The sequence below is a fragment of the Squalius cephalus genome, assembly GCF_949319135.1.
Source record: "Squalius cephalus genome assembly, chromosome: 16".
Taxonomy (NCBI): domain Eukaryota; kingdom Metazoa; phylum Chordata; class Actinopteri; order Cypriniformes; family Leuciscidae; genus Squalius; species Squalius cephalus.
Window position 1 is genome coordinate 20,115,883 of NC_137137.1, and position 24,070 is coordinate 20,139,952.

At 39.1% G+C, this 24,070-nt stretch overlaps 1 protein-coding gene across 2 annotated transcripts in view; it reads right to left on the bottom strand.

Annotated features, from left to right (window-relative positions):
* slc23a2 (solute carrier family 23 member 2) overlaps window positions 1–24,070 on the bottom strand; it is a 44,186-nt gene that overhangs the window by 14,829 nt on the left and 5,287 nt on the right. The window contains exons 1-5 of one of the 2 annotated variants that reach the window (XM_079896713.1): window positions 8,713–8,774; window positions 6,064–6,296; window positions 2,105–2,200; window positions 1,187–1,303; window positions 376–533 (exon numbers count right to left, since the gene is read on the bottom strand). In XM_079896713.1, the coding sequence (XP_079752839.1) occupies window positions 376–533; window positions 1,187–1,303; window positions 2,105–2,200; window positions 6,064–6,296; window positions 8,713–8,725 (617 nt within the window). In that variant the 5' untranslated portion in view covers window positions 8,726–8,774. Of the gene's footprint in view, window positions 1–375; window positions 534–1,186; window positions 1,304–2,104; window positions 2,201–6,063; window positions 6,297–8,712; window positions 8,775–24,070 lie in introns of those variants that run through there. The other variant, XM_079896714.1, reaches the window with a different exon arrangement.

The window sequence follows — 24,070 nt, forward strand, 5'->3', positions numbered from 1 at the left end:
AACAAAGATAGAGTGAAGCAGATGCAGTACTTGCTGAGCTAAAGTGTGCTGTAAACTAAGCCTGAATCTAACATCCTGAAAATAATCAATAAAACCACCCACATATGAAACAAAATACTGTTTGTACTACAAACATGAACACAATTTACTGAAACCTTCAATCACATATACATATATAATATATTTATATAAAGTTACATGTTAACTGTTGTGCTTGTTAGTTGAGTTGGGTAAACTCCACTGACAGTGGAGCAGTGCATGGGATTCACCACACAGGCCAGATTTGAACCTTTGTTCCCCATTGTGACCCCATTGCTCAACGTGTCTGGGACATGTTCTAATAGCTAAACCTTGCTTTAACAAACTCACACTTACCGGCAGCCAAAGGTAGTCTGCAGCAGGGTGGTGATGCCCACGCAAAAGAAAATGGTGCCAATCAGCTGACTGGTTGCCCATTGGTCATGACCCACACACATGGCTTCAGCCAGCAGGAAGGGCACAGCGATAGTTCCACTGAAGCAGGTAAGGTAGTGCTGAGGAGAAATGATGTGGAAAGAAAAGAAAATCTAGCTCTTTATCTCTGTAATGGAGAACATCAAATCTTACACAAGCCTAGGGTAACTGCAGTAAATGTAGGGTCACTGCTTTAAAGTTGCGTGTCACTGCTGTAAAGTCTAGGGTCACTGCTGTGAAGTTAGAGTCACTGCTAAAAGTCTAGGGTCACTGCTGTAAAGTCTAGTTTCACTGCTGTAAAGTCAAGGGTCACTGCTGTAAAGTCAAGAGTCACCGCTTCAAAGTCTAGTTTCACTGCTGAAAGTTAAGGTTCACATCTTCAAAGTCGAGGGTCACTGCTAAAAGTCTAGAGTCACTGCTGTAAAATCAAGGCTCACTGCTTCAAAGTCTAGTTTCACTGCTGTAAAGTTGAAGGTCACCGCTGAAAAGCCAAGGTTCACTGCTGAAAGGTAAAGGGTCACTGCTGTAAAGTCTAGTTTCACAAAGTCGAGGGTCACCACTGTAAAGTCGAGGGTCACTGCTTCAAAGTTGCGTGTTTCTAGTTTCACTGCTATAAATTTGAGGGACACTTCTTTAAAATCCAAACTTTACAATCACTGCTATAGTTGAGTCATAGCTGGTAAATGAACATCTTAAATGTCTGGGGCTCATCACTGTGGCTGTGCATGCGTACCTGTAAACCCAGGAACACACACAGGTACCAAGGTGGTGTGTCCTCTATGGTGTATATCATGTCCATTCTCTTGGCATCTGTGCTGTCTGCACTGTCCACAGTCTCTGACATGGAGCACTGATGGGGAGAGGAAACACAAGACACGTTAGGCTATGGGACGTCCCTATGGTAACCCATCCCTATTACAGAGAAGCTGAGTGAGAGCTGTACACTATAAACGGCATCAGAGCGCACACACACAACCACACACACACACACACACACCAAAACTGCTGGCAATTCAAATGGCATCAGAGGGAGATCAGTAACACTATATGAAATTATCCTGAAATGAAACAACTGCTTAATAAACTCAGTTCTAATCTTCCAAATTGAAAGAGGACATTACTATTAGAGTTATTCTGTTACATGTTAAAATAAGCTGTAATGGAAAAATATGTACTATTACTGAAACCTAGTTTTAACAATTTAACTAATTAAACCACAAAGCAAAGATACAGTACAGCCATAATATTATTGTCTGTCTTTGAATATTTTTTTAAAGCAGTAAGATTAGCCTTCAGCTGTCTCTTGCTACAGTTATCTTTGTTTTAAAGACAATCTGGATTACCAGTCAAATAATTCTCATTTCTGACAGATATTACTGGCAACACAGAACCAGAGAAAAGGTCAGGAACCCAATGTGTTGCATCAACATTGCTGTACTGAAGGCAAACACTGAGGAAATTCCACTGCAATGTAGTGACCTCCCAAATCCCTGATCCCTCTGTGGGGGAAAAGTGCCGAGTCATAATGACTGAGCTATTACCGAACAGGGCTTAATACAGAGTGGATAAGCAAGACTGGTACGAGTAGCCCCTTGATTTAAAGGTGAAGTGTGTCATTTCTACACCAATAGCATCACCAAAATAAACTCACCTTGTCCTCAGTCTGGCTGTCTTTCGCGTAAATGGCCATGAGCTGTGTGTCCTCTGCGTCTTGATCTCCAGGGGTTTGCACGGCACCGTTAACCACCTGTCAAATACAAATATTTGCAAAGATAACATATTTACCAAGCAACAAAACAAGGAAAATGGTTGACGCTACTAGCAAACTTTTCTATTGTTATCACAAAAGATAAAAATGGATGTGGACGTATCTGTAAGAAATCAGACAATATGTAGTTTAGCTTGGAATACGAAGGGTTACAATTCCAGAAGCTTTGCTTTGGTTCTCTTAGCCAAATTCAGATACCAGGGTTTCAGTGTCAAGCATATTAGTTTTACTTTACGACCTCATGACATTCCACCCCGACACTGAAGAGACTTATCAGCCCACTGAAAGGGTTAGTTCACCCAATAATAAAAATTCTGTCAGTAATTACTCACCCTCATGTTGTTCCAACCCCGTAAGACTTTCGTTCATCTTCGGAACACAAATTAAGTAGCCTGGCAAGCCAGACCTACATCAAGATGTTAGGTCTGGCAACTCACCATTGGCAGGGCTCAATCCGAGGGGTGGGATAAACGTCTTTCAAATTCCCTCTGCACGCAATAGGATAGCGCTACAACCAACCAGAACGTTTTCCCACCAGCGGAGCTAGTAGATTAAACTTTTGCCGTATCTGGTCAGCAAAACTACGAACACTCGAAACTGCCGTTCTTTGTTCTTTTCTCAAAGAACAGCTTAACTCCAAGTCCTCCAGAGTCGAGGCCAAAGCCGATTCAAAAGACCGCTGTTCGCCAGCAGCAGCCATTCTTTGTTTTCAAGTAGCAGGGAATTCACACGGAACCGTCACAACTCTGTCGTCATTATGTTAAGCCCGCCCACCGACTCTATACACGATTTGATTGGCCTGGTTTTTCCAGCTTGAAAGTCAACGGAGAGTTGCTAGACTATACTGGCTGCAAAATAAATGTTGCTGCCGCTAGGGTGCATCTAGATTTCTAGGCTACAAATAAAGATATTTTTGATGAAATCTGAGAGCTGGCTCACTCCTTCATAGGCTGCTAGGTAATTGATATCTGCCAGCCCAGAAAAGTTAGTAAAGACATCGTTAAAATAGTCCAAGTGACTACAGTGGCTCAACCTTAAGTTTATCAAGCAACGAGAATACTTTGTGCGCAAAAAACAACAACAACAAAAAAAACCGACGACTTTATTCAACTATTCATTTTCTTCTCTGTGGGCCTCTGAGGGAGTTCACGTAGTGTAACAGCGCAGCGTTTCTGGGTTGTACGTCAGAATGTAGGCTCACTATTGGTCAACATCACACGCATCACAAACATGACCAGCGTCGGCCAATAGTGACCCTACATTCAGACGTACAACCCAGAAGCGCTGCGCTGTTACACTACGTCAACAGCTTAGGAGAATGACATGGAAGAGAAGAGATGGTTGAATAAAGTCGTTATTTTAGTTTTTTTGCGCACAAAATGTATTCTCGTTGCTTGATAAACTTAAGGTTGAGCCACTGTAGTCACTTGGACTATTTTAACAATGTCTTTACTAACTTTTCTGGGCTGGCAGATATCAATTTCCTAGAAGCCTATGAAGGAGTGAGACAGCTCTCAGATTTCATCAAAAATATCTTAATTTGTGTTCCGAAGATGAACGAAAGTCTTACGGGGTTGGAACAACATGAGGGTGAGTAATTTTTGGGTGAACTAACCCTTTAAGTACACAAGGGCAATTTCACACACACACATTTCAGAGAAAGGGTTATGCAGATAAGTGATCACACTCATGTAGGGAAGAGTTCACCAAAACAATGATGGTTTAGCTGTACAAGGTTTTTTGGTGGTTCTTCATGACATCATACTAGACAGATGATTCATGATTGCACAAACAACCTTTTGTCTTTCAAACAATTATTACATACAGAAATATCTTAGAAAAAAAGACTAGAGTATTAGAAAAGAACCCCTCCCTAGAGTCCCTAATAATTAATCAACAATTGAGAACGATATAACAAAAGAACAAAACAAAAACAAAAGAATGATATAATACGCATAAATGTTATAAGAGAGTGTTTGCTATGTAATTGTCTTTAAGGAAGTGGTGGGCATGACTAAGGGAAACTTGAGTCTTGACATGAATGTCTTCGTAATGAGTGAACAGATAAATTTACAGCGCACAGACCATAGTGTACCGACTGATAAAGGGACACATCTGTAGAAGGACGAGATAAAAAACAACTCTCTAATAGATAACCTCTTATAGAAGCGCACACACAAGAAAGTAAACATTGGCTTCTTGACAGGTTTATTAAATGGTTCACGCAAAAATGACATTTCTGTCATTAATAACTCACCCTTATGTACTTCCAAACCCGTAAGACATTCGTTCATCTTCGGAACACAAATTAAGAATTTACCACTTTCTAGGACCTTGATGTTATGAAGCGACGAGAATACTATTTGTGCGGGTTTGGAATGACATGAGGGTGAGTAATTAATGACATAAATAAAATTTTTGGGTGAACTAACCCTTCAAATGTTGAAATATGCATGTTTAACAGCAAAAACACTATCAAAAAGCAGCAGCTGGTTATTTCAAGTTGTTAATGAACCTTTCCTGCAGTGATAAGATAACACACACATGAGGTTTAGACCCACATGTTGAGGGTACAAATTGTTACAAACAACAACTGTATAATTAAATCGATAACACTTTAAAGGAAGGTTTTATTAACATTAGTTAACTACATTAACTTGAACTAAGAATGAACTGCACTTCTACAGCATTCATTAATATATGTTAATGTTAATTTCAGCATTTAACTGGCCTGGCTAACGTCAGACCTCGTCTCATTGAGACGTGGTCTGGGAACCACATGTTCATTTTCTCGTATTTGAGGCGTGGTTTACGAATGCCCAGAGCCGTTTATTGGGTGCTACGAATGTCTATCAAATGCGCCTGTACGTAGATCATAGCCAATCGTTTCAATTATACCAGATGACGTATGTAGAGCATAGACAGTAGATGTAGAGCGACAGAAATTCGACGAGGAAGAAGACGATGGCTGAAGAAGACTAAACTACTTAGAACACTATCTAAGGCTGCATCGAAAGGTAACTTCGCGCCTGCCATGTTGGATCCGTAGATATAAACAAACTGCTTCGGTGTGTCGCATAGACGTCGTCATCGCCTTGCTGCTCCCTCCCCGTTCTGTGATTGGTTCCCTTTTTGAGGGGAAAATCTGGTCCATGGTATCCAGGCTGCCTAGCAGTGTGAATAAAATCGCGCTGCGCTCAAGGCAGCATGGGGAAACCCAGGCTAGCATTTAACAATACATTATTAAAATCAAAAGTTGTATTTGCTAACATTAGTTAATGCACTGTGACCTAACATGAACAAACAATGAACAGCTGTATTTCTTTTTAATTAATTAACGTTAACAAAGATTAACAAATACAGTAACAAATGTATTGCTCATGGTTAATTCATGTTAGTTAATACATTAAGTTGCTTTTTTTCAGGATTCTTTGATGAACAGCATTTATTTGAAACAAATCTAAAAAATAAAAGTATTAACTGCCCCTAAAAATCTTACTGAACCCAAGCATTTGAATGGTTAGTGTATTTATAACACCACTACATTTATGACTTGTGTGTGCATCTTCAAAAGAAATGTTATGCATGCCATGATGCTAAATCTGTTGTTTGTCATTCCTGGAAGTTTACTGACACTTGAAATAGAAAAAATTCTGGAAAGCCAGATTTTAAACGGCACTTCCTCAAAGTAGGAACTTGCATACCACACTGACCTGCTTAAAAAGTACACGTGACCATGCACACAAGCGGTTGACCCACACCCTGTCCTGTCACTGTAATGATAGGCTTGAAGCTATTGTTTTTTAGCCCTATGATTAGCAATTCCACACACACAAACTCACAGGGATGGGATAGAAGTGTGCACTGTGTTTGTTCTCCTCTTCATATTTGCCAGGCTCTGCGGTGGACTCCATGGATTTGGAGGTAGTGTTTTTACCAACACCCATTCCTCCCCTTTGCTCCTCTTCCTCTGGCTCTGTTCCTCTCCTCCACTCCCTCTCACGCTCGGGTAGAAACACTGCTGCTCTGCCTGTCAGCATACACTCATGCTCCACTGATTGGCCAGCCAGATCATCTGAGGTGAAACAACAGAGCAATGCTATTAATGAATGTATTATGAAATTGCCGCATTCATCTAATGACTTCCTGCAATCAACTCAACAAAATAAAAACAATCCATATAGTCATAAACCAATCTAATTCACTGAAAATCATCCCTTTTAAATCTTGTGTTTGTCAAAATGGAACACTTCGCAAAGTCAAAGGCAGAATGAACTGGACAAATAACTTAAGCAAAGAAATCTGAGAACATATCAAGTGAATAATTGTTCATTTACTCAAATGAACATACTCGCATACCCACACTTACATTGCTGTGGTTTTGGACTCAAACAACCATTTATTCAACAATAATGTGTGATCAAACATCTACAGTAACAAACACAAGGAAAAGACGATTTGGAAAAACTGCTGAGGTAAAGAATGATAGAAAAGAAGAAAAGACTATAGAAGATTGGGAAGTGGGATGACGAAGATAAGATGGAAAACAGAAGCGAATGAAAGAAAGCGTGTGACTGGAAAAAGGCCAGAACGCTTTATCAGCGGATGTTGTTGACTTTGTTAACAGTCAAGTTCTGTTTACTGTTCTTGTGGCCTTGGGTCGGCACCCTTTCCTATTAATGACAGTGATTAGACATGTCAGCTCACCACCAACGGTTGTACCCTTCCCCCACAGCCCATGATCCCTCATCAGCCTTGAACTCCAGGACGATCACATCTGCTTGGTATCTAGAAGCCATCTGGGTTCACAAAACCCCCTTCAGAGCTACACACGCAGAACCAGATTCTTACACGTATCCAAACTAGGAACGGTCATGACAAACGACAAGATATTTGGTCAACCGCTTGAATTCTATTCCTTCTTGTGTAGCCACAACCACTATGACATCTCACTGGTCTAAAATCCAGCTTCACATAACTGAACATAAACATGAAATATTAAAATAAAACAAACATTATACTTACTAAATTATGTGTTATTAATGTACTTAATATTTTATTAATAATATACATTTTATGAATATGTATTAGATATAGATTTATATTTATATGAAATTTAATAGATATTATTATTAATAATAATGATACATATTTTTTCAATCACTTGGTTTCCATTTTTTGCTGGATTGGCCCCAGCTCCTCTTACTGTATATTAAACATGAAATATATAATATTAAACATGAAAAATATAATAAATATTATATATGTACTTATTACTTAATATATTATTGTGATTATGAAATATATATTTACTACATTTTATTATACTATATATTTAATATATCAACTATTATACATAGTTTTTGTTAGGACAAAGTGTGTATATATATATATATATATATATATATATATATATATATACACACACACACACACACACACACACACACACACACATATACATACATATAGAGCTGCATGATTATGGACAAATTGAGAATCACGATTTTCCCACAATTCTGAATAAACAATTAAACAAAATAATATGTTACAAAATGTTAACTGCTGCAGACCAATTAATAATGTCTCATTTATTTGAATGAATTATATAAAAAAAAAACTCACTCATATCTTTTTCCATTATTGGATGAATCAGTGTTTTTGAATGAATCTCTTGAATGAATGATTCAAATGACAAATACTTTTTTTAACAGTCACTTGTCGCCAAGTGTAATCAAGTTACTTTCAAATGGTGATATTTTGATCTCTACCATAGACATCAGTGTTTATATCGATCTATAAACCTTTATCCAAATACTTCTGTGATTATCTGAATGATTCTAACATAAACGATATGTGGTTGAAGAGCCTGTCTGAGAAGCGGTTTCATAACGATACATGACAACTGCTCTCTGGGTCTGTGGCAGGGAGAACGCAGATTTGAATGTTCGCTGTGATAGTACTTATATAGCCTAGTACTTTTTATAGTACTAATAAAAAATCGTTGTAAAAATATCGAGTGGCTGTTTGAATCGAGATCACAATCTTTTAACGATAAATTGTGCACATACTTTTTTTTGAAAATAATTTCCTCATTCATTTGACTAACATACTGTATAACCAGTCAGACATGTTTTAAAGGCTTGGCAAAATTAATGCTGGGTTGTCAGGTTGCCTTCATTAAAACCAAAATTACACTAAATGTGATTCTCGCAATGTAAATCAAAACAATGGCATGGATAATGTCCAATATATGAAAAAGATACCCTCAGAACAATCTTTCATTTACAATATGATCAAATGTGATTTTTAGATATTGCATTAAAGAGTTGCTGTCTTCTTAAAACAAAATCTTATTTACAGTATACTAAACGAACTGATACTAAGAAAATTGATACTAGATATCTGTGACAGTCCATTGATTTTTATTTGGAAAGCAGGTGTCCGAGTGCAAATCCAAGTGCAACTGGGGACAGTAAAGAAATAAGTACCTAGTTCACACATCACTCCCACCAATCTGGTCGGCCGGAAGCATCTGTGTAGGAGTTAAACTGGGAGAAGGGAAGGATGGAGGGAAGATGGAAAAGAGGAAGATAGAAGAAAAAAAGAGGTAGGGACATGGAAAAGGAACGAGGGTTGACAAAAAGAAAGATAGAGGAGACAGGTGTTAATCAGCAGCCAAAATGCAAATCACAAGCCATTTTTCTATCATTCTATTTCAAATCATCATGCAACCTAAGCGGTTTAATAAACATTGATATTCTGAATTTGCTAGCATATAAGCAAATCTGTGCCTTATACTTCACAAAGCTTATACTACCAAGTTCCAACAAAATCTTTGGCATGCAGTTGATTGCCACAGACAATAATTTGGACTCTTCCCGTAGTTTGTACAAACAAACACAGTGTTCACAGTAATGCAACTTTCCTTTCCTTTAACTTTCAAACCAAGCAGCTTTTTGTCGGTCAACACGGTAACCCTTGTGAACCCACTGCAAAATGTGCTTGGGGAATTTTTTCGCCTTCACGAGACATTCCCAGTTTCCTACTGAAATGACACAAAAATTTGCTGAGTAACAGTAAATGTGACCACCCTTTAAGATCCTATACCAAATGGTACCCTTTGTTCTGTTCCTCCTTGTGTGAATTTACTCTTTGCTGACTGGACTGCTGGGTAAAAAGTGTGCTCTCTGCAAAACAGCATTCAGTAGCTGTAAAGTGGAAGCTTGTGAGCACCCTACTGAAACAGAAAATGACTAATTAAACGATAAACCTAAATAGGATCTTTTCTGAATGTTGGTGGCACAAAGTGATTTGGCAGGCAAAAGTTTTTGATAGATTAATTTGATTAAATTAATAGATCTGGACAATAAAATGAGTGTTACATTACCAATAAATTAACAAAGAATCAGATTCCCGGAATGAGCATGTACGAGTTCAGAACGCTGATGTAAGATGTTTGTTTTGGGCCAATCATAAAGCTCTCTCTGGCCGTTTGCTGCAAGCTCCACTGCTTTTAATTGTTTTTCTATGTAAAACTGGCCTAGATGGATGTCTGACCATCTTAAGTTCGAGACCCTTTTCTATTCATCAGCGCTGTGGCTCTGCAGTTACTATTGCAATACTATGGTAACTACTATTATGACAGATAGTGGAACTTAAGTGCTCCTCATATAGGCAGATAAAGAAAATGGCTCAAGCCCAAAGTATACTTTGGTTTTAACGGGTACACAAGGGTCCACGTACAGTGCGCGTGATGCCAATTTCGTCACCCGAAATGCATGTACTGTATATATATATATATATATATATATATATATATATATATATATATATATATATATATATATATTTGAGCTTCAGTGTTTAAATGTTGATGAATGGCATCACAGAGTTTACCTGTATTTTGGTACTGATTTTTGAATGGCATCTTACCAGTAAAAAGACACTGAACAGCATATGTGTGTATTTACCTGGAAAATCTGGCAATTTTACAGTAATTTATCAGAGTTAATGTGTGAAAGGGCTCATGTGTACAAGTACGTATGTGTGTGTCTGCCTGAAAGGCACGTAGACAAACAGAGTGAGCTGTCAGTTTATATCAACATTCAGCATTACTGCTGTTAGTCATGACCCATCAGATATGTCCTAGAAATGTGATAATCAGCGGATGGTCCAAAACACAGCAGGACGGATTCATCCACAGATACTGCAGTCACACGGTTAGAGCAGATTTAAGGCTCGTTCACATCATGAACGATAACTACTGGTAACTATAACAATAACTATAAGAGTACACACTAACTCACAATAATGCTCTTTTTATTAAAAGCTTTCTGCAATTATGTCGTCTGTCGCTTTAAATGTTCAAGCTCTTTAAAGCCTTTTTGACCTTTTCAACGTAATTGCGTATTACGTGACGTCACGAACGCGCATCACAGAACAGAGCAAGGCGAGCATTTGTGCTTATAAAACTTAAACTTTTTTATTTATTTTTTAAATGACAGATCGTTTCGCTAGATAAGACCCTTATTCATCGTCTGGTATCATTTAAAGCCCTTTGAAGCTGCACTGAAACTGTCATTTGGACCTTGAACCGTTTGGGGCCCATTGAAGTCCATTATATGGGAAAAAATCCTGGAATGTTTATCAAAAACCTTAATTTCTTTTCGACTGAAGAAAGAAAGACATGGACATCTTGGATGACATGGGGGTGAGTAAATTATCAGCAAAAGTTTTTTTAAAAGTGAATAATCCTTTAAGCCCTGTTGCTACCATTATAGTTGTTGTTCTTGGCAGTCCCTCCAGGATTTCACAATTTTTTTGTGTGATTTTTGCGATCAAAATGACTGATTTTGTGGTGGTAATTTCCAGAAATTTGTGAAAAGATTTGCGATTTTTATGTTTTATAATTAGGACATCACATTTACCATAATAGTATTATGTCAGATGCACAATAGTCATACATGACACAAATCACAAACAAGATGCATAAAGCTGGTTTATTTTGGTCTAATCAAATTCTCATCAAATTAACTTATTTAACCATATTTTTCTATTGAGTATTGGCTAAGGCCGCGCCCGCGCCATTGGATGTGCAGTTGCCGCAGCACAGCCAATGAGTGAGCCAGCCACTCACTGTGCTAGCTGTGCAGCTGCAAAATGCGTTTTACATTACAGGCTTCAGTAAATCGAGGAAAAGGAGTTTCCCCTTTTCCCGCAACATCTGTATCCACGTAAAAATGCATTGAAACTTTAATTAAACTAGAGATATTTCAATTGGGTGATTATAATTTAATGTTTTGTGAGGTCTTTTTCATTTTTGTGATTATTTTGCGGTTAAATTAGGAATTATGCAAAATGCATTTTGTTGATTTTGCGTTGTATTCAGCGATCGCGGAATCGCGAAAAACTGGAGGGACTGTCTTGGTGTGAAATGGGCCTTAAGTCCTGATTTCAAACAGAACCAGATCCATTTTATTATATGGCTGGCAGATAAACCACAAATCTAACATCACAAACAAGGTCGAAGCATCCAAACAAATCTGGAGATTTGGAGCCATAAAAATATTTGGTTAACTGAGGTGAGGTATTTATAATATAATATCAATGTTGGACTTCAAAATAGAAACCTTAAACCTGGACAAAACCATCTCACTGGGAAACAATTATTCCTGGAGCAAGACTAATCCAATAAACTCATAACAGCTTTAAGACACCAAAGAAAGAGAATAAAGGAAGAACTTGGTGATTTAAAGTCGGCACTAGTTTCTACAGACTTTCTTTGTTGAATGAAAATATTAAAGTCCAGACATCTAATGCTTTGTAATAATCCCACAACAATGTCTGTTGCCACACTGGTGACTAACGTTTGAAGCACATTTAAATTTGGCCAGCCTTAATGATCTTATTACCTCATAATTACAGCTTACTGATGTTTAACAGTTAAACCTAGACAACCAGCCTCTTCAGCAGCACATTTATAGACAAAACACACGCTGAGTGAGCTCATTTCTACTGCAGCCTTAATGACGAAACGTATGTTAGTCAGACGTTCGGTTGTGCAGAACATTGATAGAGATTGTCAGAATATGACAGTTCATTGCATACAGCATAATGTGACCATTGAAAGTTTCACTTTGTCTCATGGGAATTAATTAAGATGTGTCAGCCAGTCCCAAAGCTAAACAAATTTATCCTAAAAAGGCATTTAGCTAAAGTACCACCACAGTGTACCACTGTATATATGGTTATCTATTATATAAAACATTTCAACTTGACATAAGATAGAAAATCTAAAATACATTCGGGTGAAACATTCTGAAATATTCCATGTAAACATGTTTCTGATATATCCAGTATACTGTTAAACATTCAGGCATAACTGACTATATTTACAAGCATTGTGTAAGTCTTGAGTGACCCGGTCGGCACCTAGTGAAGATGACTTGGCCACGTCTTGATTTTAAAGTTATGTAAGACATTATGATAAGGTATTTGATAGTCAGATATTTCTAGGTCAAGCGCATCCCTGGCAGCCGTGTCCGCCCTCTCATTACCAGTTAGGCCAATGTGACTTGGAACCCAGCAAAAGATAATATTAAAGTTTATGGGGAGGTCAGTCTTTACGGATTCGGATACGGATATGCAATTAAAAAGTTCCATTCTTGACCCTTCTCAATATTTTCTAGAACCAGGAGTAATGCTCGAGGCTCAGCTGTGAAGATAGAGCCCTGGTCTGGAATTCAAATGCCATACTAGCCTTGATGTAAGATAGGACCTGTCTCTTAAATGTCTTCACCTCACATATTAGAAAGACGTTTGAAAGACAAGTCCTCTCTTACATCAAGGCTAGTATGTCAACTCACATGGATCCTCTACAGTTTGCATATCAGCCCAACAATGTTGTAAATGATGCCCTCATTTGCATGTTACAGAGGACCCATGTACACCTGGACATTCCTGGAGCATCTGTGAGGTCCACATTCTTTGACTTCTCAAGCACCTTCAATATGATCCAGCCTCGACTGCTGTGAGAGAAGATGAGGAGAATACAGTTGATTCATCATTGGCCCTGTTGTGTATGAACTATCGATCCTGCAGACTATAGTGTGTGTGTCTGTAGAATAGTGTCTCCAATACTATCCTGAGTAATACGGGGGCGTCACAAGGAACAGTTGGAGTGACCAAAACCACAACCATCTCCACCTTAACCAAAGAGATGGTAGTGGATTTTAAGAGGGACTGAGAACAAAATCAATTGCGATCACCATCCGGGGCATCGAGATGGTATCCAGCCACAAATACCTTGGTGTGCAGCTCGACAACAAGCTGGACTGGAAGAGCCACATGGAGATGGTGTACGAGAAGGGTCAAAGCAGACTTTATTTCTTAAGGAGGCTGAGGTCATTCAACATCTGCCGTGCCCTATTGTGCAGCGTCTACCAGACAGCGGTGGCCAGTTCTCTGTTCTTTGCTGTGGTGTGCTGGGGAGAGGGTGCCCACTCAGAAGATAGAAACAGAGTCAACAAACTTATTAAGAAGGCTACCTCTGTTGTAGGGACTGAATTTGAGAGAAGAATACTCTCTAAGTTGTGATTGATAATGAAAAATCCTTCACATCCACTCCATGCCCTGGGGTTGATTAACAACAACACCTTCAGTTACAGACTGATTGCACCAAAGTGCAAGTCTGAGCGCAGCAATACTTCCCTGTGGAACCCCTAGTTCATGTGATAGAGTGGTTCCTATTTGAACACGGAAATTTTTATTAGAAAGGAAGTTGGAGATAAAAATGGATAGGTTGCCTCTCAAACCGATTTCATGTAGACCTTTGAGAATACTCCAGGTGCTATCATAGGCCTTCTGTAGATCAAAAAAATACAGCTACAGTATGTTCTTTTTAAGCTGTCCCCGAACAAATGATTCCAGTCTGATGAGATGATCTAAGGTGCCTCGTCTAAAACCACACTGATAATCACCGATCTTGTGCTCTGACTCCTGTGTCCACACCATACACCCATTTACCATTCTTTCCATAGTTTTGCAGACACAACTGGTCAGAGCTATTGGCCGATAGATATTTGTATCACAGTGGTTTTTATTTTATTTTATTTGACATGGACATTACAATTACATTGGACGGACCATATGCATTTGCTTGGGTGTTTTAGCACACATGCTAATTTTCAACACCTGTCCACGGGAGGCTTTTAGAAAGAAAAGAAAATACAATAACAATACTGATAGAAAAATTAATAATAACAATACTAACAAAAAAGGATAAAGAAAATATACCATATGATTACAGATGCAAAAGCATCATAATCAGAAAATATCTCAGTAGTAGGTTATTCATGTAACTGCGAGCACTGTTGTTTTGTTTTTAGCCATTGATTAAGTCCTCTGTCAAAAGCATTGCCATTGGCCTCTAGTTTTAGGAAAACTAGTAGGAAAAGCATTCCAGAGTTTTGGCCCCTTGCAGAGAAAGCAGACTGACCAAAAGAGGTCTTGTACTTTGGGACAAGACAGTCACCTCTGATAGTGGCTGGTGTGTTCGCCCTATGAGAACTTTGACGCCTACTGACTAATTTAGAAAACAGTGGTGAAACATGATTATTTAGACATTTAAAAAACAGTTTGAGATAATTAAAATCTATAAAACTATCAAAGACAAGAAGCTCATGCCTTCTTTAAAAAAAAAAAAATATTTTTTTTTTTTAAAAATTAACAATGATGCCATCTTATAGGTTTCCGGTCCATAGTTTTTATTGCCTGTTTGTAAATTAAGAAAATAGGTTTTAATTTAGTTGGAGAGGCTTGTGACCATGATGTGACACAATATGATAGATGTGAAAGTATCGGTACTCCCATGTTGATGGCATGCAGAGGTGACTTCACCCCATTGACTCTGACACATTGCTGTCTCCCGCCCAAATAAGACCTAAACCACTGCAAAACTTCTGATGACATCTTAAAATGTATTTAATTTATGTAACAAGATACTGTGATTAACAGTGTCAAATGCCTTTTTTAGGTCCAGAAACACTTTTGTCAAGCAAATAACATTAGCTATTTCTGTGGAATATTTGTCTCTAAATCCAAACTGCTGTGGATAAAGCAACTGGTTAGACTCTAATGTTCTGCTAATTGCTCTGCGACAATCTTTTCCAGAACTTTTGAGACAACAGTAATTGGCTCCAACAGACAGCTTTCATAATCTCTTAATTAATGCAGCATGAATGTTGTGAATGTCCTTAGACATGGAGTTACTCATGTTTATAATCACATTTTTAACTTTATTACAAGATACCTCTTTAATACAGAAGGAGCCTATGTCGGCATTGTCAAGATCTTCAGGAGATGACGCGATATATTTAAAATTACTTGCTAATTCTTGTAAGGACTTGATTAAAAAAAACTATTTAAAACATTTGCAATAGCTATGCATTTGCAATTACTATGAATCATATTACAAACTTTAAGACCATTTATTTTTAAGTGTTTTTGTCTACTTGAATTGGTTAGTCTATTCATATGTTGGGAATTCCTGTTGTTATAATTGGTTTTTCTGTTTTATTATGGTGAAGTAGACGTTTTTTAGTTAACTTTCTCACAATCAGTGTCATGTTATAATCTGAAAGGCCAGTAATGAGATTATACGTTTTTGTTACTCTCTCTGGCCTGTTAGTAAAATCAGATCTATAAGAGTGTCACTCTTTCCAGTGATTCGAGTGGGTCTATCAATCAGCTGTTTGAATTTAAATTTCTCCATAGTTGATTTTAATTTTGATTTACCACTTTTAACCATCCAGTTAATATTAAAGTCCCCAAACATCATACATTCACAATGGTTTCTTCAGTTCATTGTAGAAATTTCCATTGTGACATGGAGGATTATAAAGCACAACTATGTTAAATTTCATGTTTGGAGAAAGAATTACATTCAATCCCAAGCACTCCATGTTCACGTTCAATTCAAGTTCTAAACGTTTAAAATGCTCCCTAATATAAATTAAAACGCCCCCTCCCCTTCCTTTGACCCTATCTCTCCTATAGCAAGTGTATTCTGGTATGTTACTTAAGTCAGAAGGAACATTATGATTCAACAAAGTCTCAGATATGCACAAAAAAATCCAAATTAGAATCAATAAGTAAATTCTGTTCAGAATCCGACAGTTTATAGTTGGTATGCTACATGGATCAATATGAGGCACTGAACTCACCCCAGTGTCCATGCCAGTGGTCCCAGACTGATCAAACACTACTGCCGCTGTTGCTACTCCTGCTAGAGGTCTGCAGACCCGTCGGGACCCACGCTAAGCCCATTTGGGCCGTGTTCGGCCCTTTTTTTTTTTTTTTTACAGATCGGGCACTGGTCGGACTCTGGCTTATTTTGCTTCTCTCCTTTCATTGTGCCCATAATATATGTGCAGAGCACACGCCACATAGTGTGTATGAAATATTGTTATATTTATTATATTATAAATAGTATACATCGCCTAAGCAACACAAACGCGTCACTCATGTGCATTAACAGGTAACAGTTGACCATGCAGAGGATCAGGGAGAAGTTGGATTTTTTTTAATTTTATTAATATTATTTAACATTAGCCAGTTGGCGAAGAGTTCTTCATTTTTGAACATAGTTTTGATCATTGTTCTTCAGTTACTTAAAAGCAAAGAAAGGTAGGCCGTTTATTTACTTATTTTTGCGGTTGGATCCCGTAGCGCCATATTCTCTACTGCATGCTTATGCTTCTCTCTAATGGACAGTCTGTTCAATATTTGTGGGCATGACTGGGCATGACGTTTCAGGCCTATAATAAAAGTTTACCTTTTAGTAGTGTGTGACGTGCATGTATTTGCATGTAGCAGAGACAGCGCGCATCAGAGAGAGCGCATCAAAGAGCGCGCGTCAGAGAGAGCGTAAAAAGTGATATTGATGTTGGTCTCGGGTCGGATTCGGGCTGAAAGATTGCAGCCGTTGTCGGGCTGGGGCCGGGTAGGGCTTGAACACCACGGGCCAGGGCCAGGGCCGGGTTAGGGCTGGAGTTTTTGGCCCGTGCAGGGCTCTCCCAGAGCACCTGTGGATTCCCAGCCACCCGGCTCCGCGTCTCCAACAGCAATGGCCGGACTGGTCCGTCCATTCGACCATGCATCCCCTTGGGAACCACGTCAACAAGAACGCCCTCCGACCACCAGCCAACACCAAGGGGCAGCGCACACTCCGGCTCCACTGGAAGAAACGCCATCCAGCATCGGAGTCAGGGTGAGTAACGAGGATGTCATAGATTAATCGGCTGGAGTGTCACTGCAGGTGACGCTGACTGCATCTGAATGATTTCATGGGCTGTTGGGTTAGGCTCTGAATTGAAAAGTGGCCCAGGATTCAAATGAACATCTCCCGATAGTAGCAGCAGTATTTTGGCTGAAGACAAGCTTTTCGTACGCCGACTGATTGTAATTTTGAACGCTAGCTTGAGCTCGGCCATCAATCATTCAGGCCATCAATCCGTGTAAAGACTGTGGCATAACCAAATCCAAAAAGATGTAGTTGTGTTTTTTCCTAATAAAATGCCCAGTGGATCAACGATAATGCGATGAGCTTTTGTAGCCAGAGTCTTTGGTGGATTGTGTGTGAGTAAAACAGGCATCAATACTAAGACACCACAGGTGATGAGGTACATGCCGGCATTGCTTTGTTCATATTTGCATTTGCTTTTACAGCTCTGTTTCATGATACCATGCTGCAAATTGTTTAAAGGCCAGATAATTACCTTAAGAATTAGGCAGAAAAGGTTTAAGACAGTGATCTTACAAGATTTATAAAATTCCAGAACATGAGTGGAGCCTTCCAAACCACTCAAGACAGGTGCCGCTGCCATCTTTTCCTGTCTTCAGAGAGAAGTCCCTGAACTGTTTGAGGGTATGCTTACATGACAACTATGTACTAAAAACAGAAACGTTTTTCCTTTGCGTTTTTCACGTTCAGACGACAATGTTATCATCATTCACACGAATCCCTGGTCCTTACCCAGTTTGGGAATGGGAATAACAACTACTTCCTTCCAAGATGGTGGTATGTCTCCTGTTATCCATATGGTATTAAAGATTCCCAGAAAAATAAATAACACTGTGTGAAACTGTGTCAAAAACTAATAATGGGTTCTGTCAGGTCCAACAGGAGATCATTTGAGAACACAGGAGAGCTCCTCCAGAGTAAAAGGTTAATTATATGGTTCAGAGTTATTTGAATGAAAAGTATAGTTTAAATTCGTACTGTTAAATTCAGGTCAACAATTTTCTAGTGAATAGTTGTTGTTGTTGTTTTTCGAAATGGCATTGCTAGAAAATTATTTATTGGCTTGTGGTTAAAAGGGTGTCCTGATGTTTAATATGCCGTACTTGAGGACCTCCCCCTCTGTTTTTCATCTTTTATATTAGATGTACATTGTTTTTTGTATTAAAGGTCCCATTCCATGGATTATTTTTATTATTTTATAATGTTTCCAGGGGTGCCCTTATAATGTTAGTATGTTTTTTAGATCAAAAATTGTTATAATTTAGAAATAAAAGGCATATTTCCTAGCCTGATTTCATTCCCTGGTTTGAACACTCTGTTTGAAGGGGCGTGTCTGCTGTGAGACTTCAGTGTAAACGCCCTCTGCTGTGATTGGCTGACATGCTTGCATATGAAATATCTGGCATTACATGTGGAACTATCTGGAAAACTTTTACTATTACAGCTATTATACGTTTTTACTATTACAGCTATCTGGATTAACGAATCGTGAGAAGTTTAAGTATTTAGATCTATTCCCATCACATAAAAGGTTGCAGTGATGAGCACTGAGCAGATGACAGTCTGTTGATCGCGTGAAAGATCTTATCATTGCAACGCAGTTTCTGCACTCTCACTAATGATTTCACCAATGCAAACATGAGGCATATAAATACAGTAAGAGCTTCGTTGTGCAGTGTAACAGCGTCATTGATTTCATAACGAGTTTTGGCAAGTGTCCAGATAAACTCGCGCTGTGTGATTGATAGCTTGGGCGATTGGAAAGGGATTGTTCTTTGATCGCTTTCTGTATATTAATCACAGTTTAAGTAAGATTATTTTCATCCTACTAAGAGAAACGAACGATGTGAAGAGTGATCGCTACTTCCATATTAAATCACTACTTACCGCTTGCTGTAATATAGTTGAAATTGCCCCCTTCGTCAGTATGAAACGCTGAGAGAAGTCTGCTTGATATTATCCCAGGTTAGAAAAACAGTCCGTGGTGAAATGGACAGAGCAAGCTAACAACTTCGAATTAAACTTTTGCGGTATCCGATTATAGATAAACATCAACCACGTCTGTTGACATTTCGCCATCAATACGCCTGTGTTCCTGTGGGCGGAGGTTACGGTTCTAGTGACATCATTAAAGCAGGATGTAGAGGGGTGTAGTCCAATCCAGCCGTTTTTTGTAGTCAACTTCTGTTAAATAAAATATCTCGCTTGGCATTGAACTTTGAGCTTTATAATTTTACAGATATTATTTATACTCTAACAACAACATTACACACTAACTAAAGTTTGAAACATGGGATCACGAAGAACGGGACCTTTAACATCACAACAGTTCCACTGAACAATACACTCCATTTTTAAACTTTGGTTTTCACTTGTTTCGGTTTGTGTTTGACTAGAAGTTTGGGTGCTTTACGTTTTCTTTTTTGTTGAAGTTGAGGTTTTGCTGATTAATTTTGGGGTTTCTCTTGTTAACAGGTCAGATCTGTCAGGCACTGGTAATCTGCTTGGTTGGTAAAACCACTGCAGCAAAGGGTTTCTCAAACTGAAAAATAGGAAGTTTTTAACCTGTTTTCAAGCTTCCGCATAGTTCACTCTTTCACTTTTTTCGCATTTCACTTTTTGAATTTCTTTTTCTTTTATCCATGAGGAACAGTTTTTGATTAAGATGGATGGTCACCTGTGCAATTGACCTTTCGCAGGGAGCTTGATTGACAGGCGATCTAACCAATCATAATCCGCCATTTTGTCCGACAAAGCAGTCAGGAGAGATAGCAGATTAACATAGGAGAATTTGAACTTGAAAAACGGAGTGTACTGACACCTTTCCGCGGTTAAAACAACATTCCTTCTTATGTTCATTCATGTTTATTTGATGCTATAAATTAACTAGAAGGAAGAGATGATCGGTTCACAAGCAGCTTTAACTGATGCTCTACAGCGATCTGTCAGACACATTTAAGAGCCACAAAACGGTATGTATCGTTTAAATTTCTTTTAAAAAATGACTAAATTTGAAAGGTGAGACTTTGTTTAATATGTCTAATATCAAAAGTAACCGAAAAGTAACCTGGTCTGTCCTGTCTGTCAGCGTGTTGTCAGTCTCCTCTCTGCTCCGCGATGTATTTTTCACTGCGTGAGAACATGGTGTGGCGTGAGAGCAGCGTAGCTTGTCGGGCATAGCGACAGTAACTAAGGGGGGCGGGTCTTTGCGAAGGGTCAATTCCTGCATTTTGGTAATTTTGATGTCCTTTTGATGTCATGTCCTTCCTCTACACAGTTATGACAAATAGATTTATTATTGCATCCAGCAGAACTATGACCAAAGCTCTGACAGTTGAAGCATCTCAGAGATTGAATGAATATGCTGACAGTGACTAAATGTCCTAAACGGATCCATTCTGGTGGTTGGGGTTTGTTGAAAGTCAGGATACATGTGCCAGTCTTTATTATTTGATCTCCTTTTCTGATTGAAATCCTCAGTCTTCACACTTGTGACACCTTCTTGTGTTAATTCTGTGGTTATTTCAGATCCATCCATATCCTGAAGTTCTCTTGTTCAAATTATTCCTCTACTGCTGTTCAGATATGGGTGGGTGGTGGCGGCTTTCACTAGAACACCAGCCAGTGTATTTGCTCTCAACAAACTGTCAGCATGGACTTTTGAGCATTCTATCAAAATATATCTCAACTTTTTTTTTACATCCTTAACCATTCCTGAGATTCCTTTTTGAATTGAAAGTATTACTTTGTAAGTATCATGTCAGTTGAAAAAAGATTCTGAGAGGATAAACCTTATTTACACATCCAGCATGTATGTCATCATCCGTATTCTGTTCCAATATTTACCTTTTTGAGGTTTGTTTGCCGCCCAACCAGGGGATGCATTGCCACGGAACTCCAGCAGATATGCATCAGGGATACAAGGATGATATACTCTTGCAAGAAGAACTAATGTTTAAATTGCTTGATTGACCCTTTGCCACCACCTTCAGGGAAGATAAACATATGTGCACGTCATGACTGGCCACTTGGTTGGATCGGGCTAGAGTCCTGCACGGGTTCGGGTACCCGCGGGTACCCGACGGGTGACCCGCAATTTTTTCTCAAACTGGTGAAAAATATCCAACTGTGTCGGATACGGGTGCGGGTCGGGTCGGACACGGGGGAACACGGGTCTAAACACGGGTTTAAAACAATCACATGCAAACGTAAAAATGCATGCATATTTTTAGGAACACATCTACAAAAATATGCCTGTATTTCAAGTTGATAAAATAATTTTAAATCCACATCAGTTTATTTGTGCCCACGCGCCACGCCCTCCCAGGAATCTATAACGTTACCTAGGCTACTTTCAGTTTAAAATTCATCATAACCGCGCGCGCGCGATCTGCTTGCAGTTGTCCAGATGGATGCTGAGGAGTTGAAGAAAAGAATAGCTAGTGGAGATTGTAAAGTTGTCGACAATACGTCATCAGAAATCTGGAGTTATCTGAAGAAAATATTGTGAATGGCTTATTTGCTGCATGCATTTTCGTGTTGGATAGCCGCAAATGTGGAACTTCATCACTGAGGAAGCACGCAGATAACTGTGGTAAACCAAGCAGTTCTATCGAAAAGTATTTCTTCAAATTTAACACTGTTAAGTAGGCCTATGTGTGGTGTGCAGGGCGTGTTTGAGCCCAAAATTGTCTGATGTAGGCTAGACGAAATTGCGTGGCAGATAGTGTTGTAGCCGCGTCTGTTCAATTGGTAAAATGTTACAAGGTTACTCAGTTTTGTGGTAACGTTACCCATGTTCTTCATGTACCGGCCTTTTGACAGCTTCGGCTGAAGTTGTCCTTGTATTAATTGTTATAACTTCTGCATGAACTGGCAATAAACATTTTTGTAATTGTGTCTATAATGTGATTGGCTAAATTGATTTTATTTCGGGTGCGGGTCGGGTGTCGGTTCTATTTTAAGCGGGTCGGGTCGGGTGCGGATTTGAATTAGTGCTGCTGTCGGACAACGGGTCGGATGCGGTTTTAAGCACTGCGGGTACGGGCGGGTGCGGATTTACAAAATCGGACCCGTGCAGGACTCTGGATCGGGCCCTTCCAACCGCCCATCTATATGAAGTTGGAACCAAAGCATTGTGTTGGACCTGGAAAAGCCGCAGCTAATCACATTCCTCAAATGCCAGGACTTCTTCCTCCACAGACACGAATCGCAACTCACGACCAACATGTTGCCTCATTTGTCGCCTTTTATGAACAGCAAGGTAGTGGTAGGGATCTATTCCACCCCGTGTCCCCATGGGGGCCAATTTGGTTGATATTCTGTTATTAAAACCATGGAATCCCTCCATTTTAAGTGTGACTTTTTGTATGTTTTTTTTTTTTCCATGACAGAATGTCACCCATTCAAAGTTCATGGAACTGAAACTAGACCGAGATAATCAGTCCAAAGAGACATAATTGAACTCACTAGTTCTCTGTCAATAGCTTTAGAGGAACTTGTCCCTCGTGACTAATAAAACTCATCAGATTCCACACGCATTCTTTATACAACCCCAAACTCAGCATTTATACACTCACAAACTTCCACTTAACGCCTTGCCATGATCATGCACAATATCCTGAACAATATCCTGACCCGCCTTCCAGGAGTCAATGGTTTTAAAAATAGGATCTAAGAACCCCCCCAGCTGTCCACAAGAGGGTGCTAGGGGGTCCACAGATGAAAAAAAAAAAAATTAACCTGTAGTAAGAAATAAGATATGCTATACATAGCCTATAAATAGTAAGTAAACTGATTGCCTCTTTCTAAGGTTTTTTTTCGTCACTACTGTTGTCCTTCATTCGCTGACTGTCATTATGCGAGAAACGCAAACATCGTTCAAACTGCGCTTAATTGTCAACAGTGGCAAAAAAAAAAAAAAGCCCAGATGTAAATTCCCAGATGATTTACAGAGAAAATTGACATTAAATATAGAAGTCAACATTTGAAGTGGATCAAAAATGTTCATCAAAGTTGTCCTAAGACAAGAACGGGTTTTGTAATTCATGTATAACTTTGATGAAAGGTTTTGATCCACTTCAAATGTTGACTACTGACTACACGAGTCGTCATTCTGATTTTCACTGGTTTCCCCCAAAGAGGCTGACCTTTCCACACCCATGAAAACACATTCCTCCATACCAGTTAACTCGCACAAATATGCCGTTTAATTAGCCCTCTCAGCGGTGAAGCGAGTTTAGTGACAATACCAGAGCCCTGCATGGGAGCCTGACATCTCTGGACCGCTGCCCTGCCCCACTGAGCGGAGATTTAAACATCAGCGCACCTCTGCAGGGGCAAACTTGACTCTCAGTGCAGTGAATATCAAAGAATGACAGATTCCTTTAGAAATTAATATATCAATAGGGTATCTTGGATGCACATCAATTAAACACAAAAGGACCCCCAGAGAAAGGGAGGGGGCATTTAAATTAACAGGGGTATCTGAAGGGCTTCTGTCAGCAGAACAGGGTGGGACTGAATCTGGTCTGCGCCAGATAGCA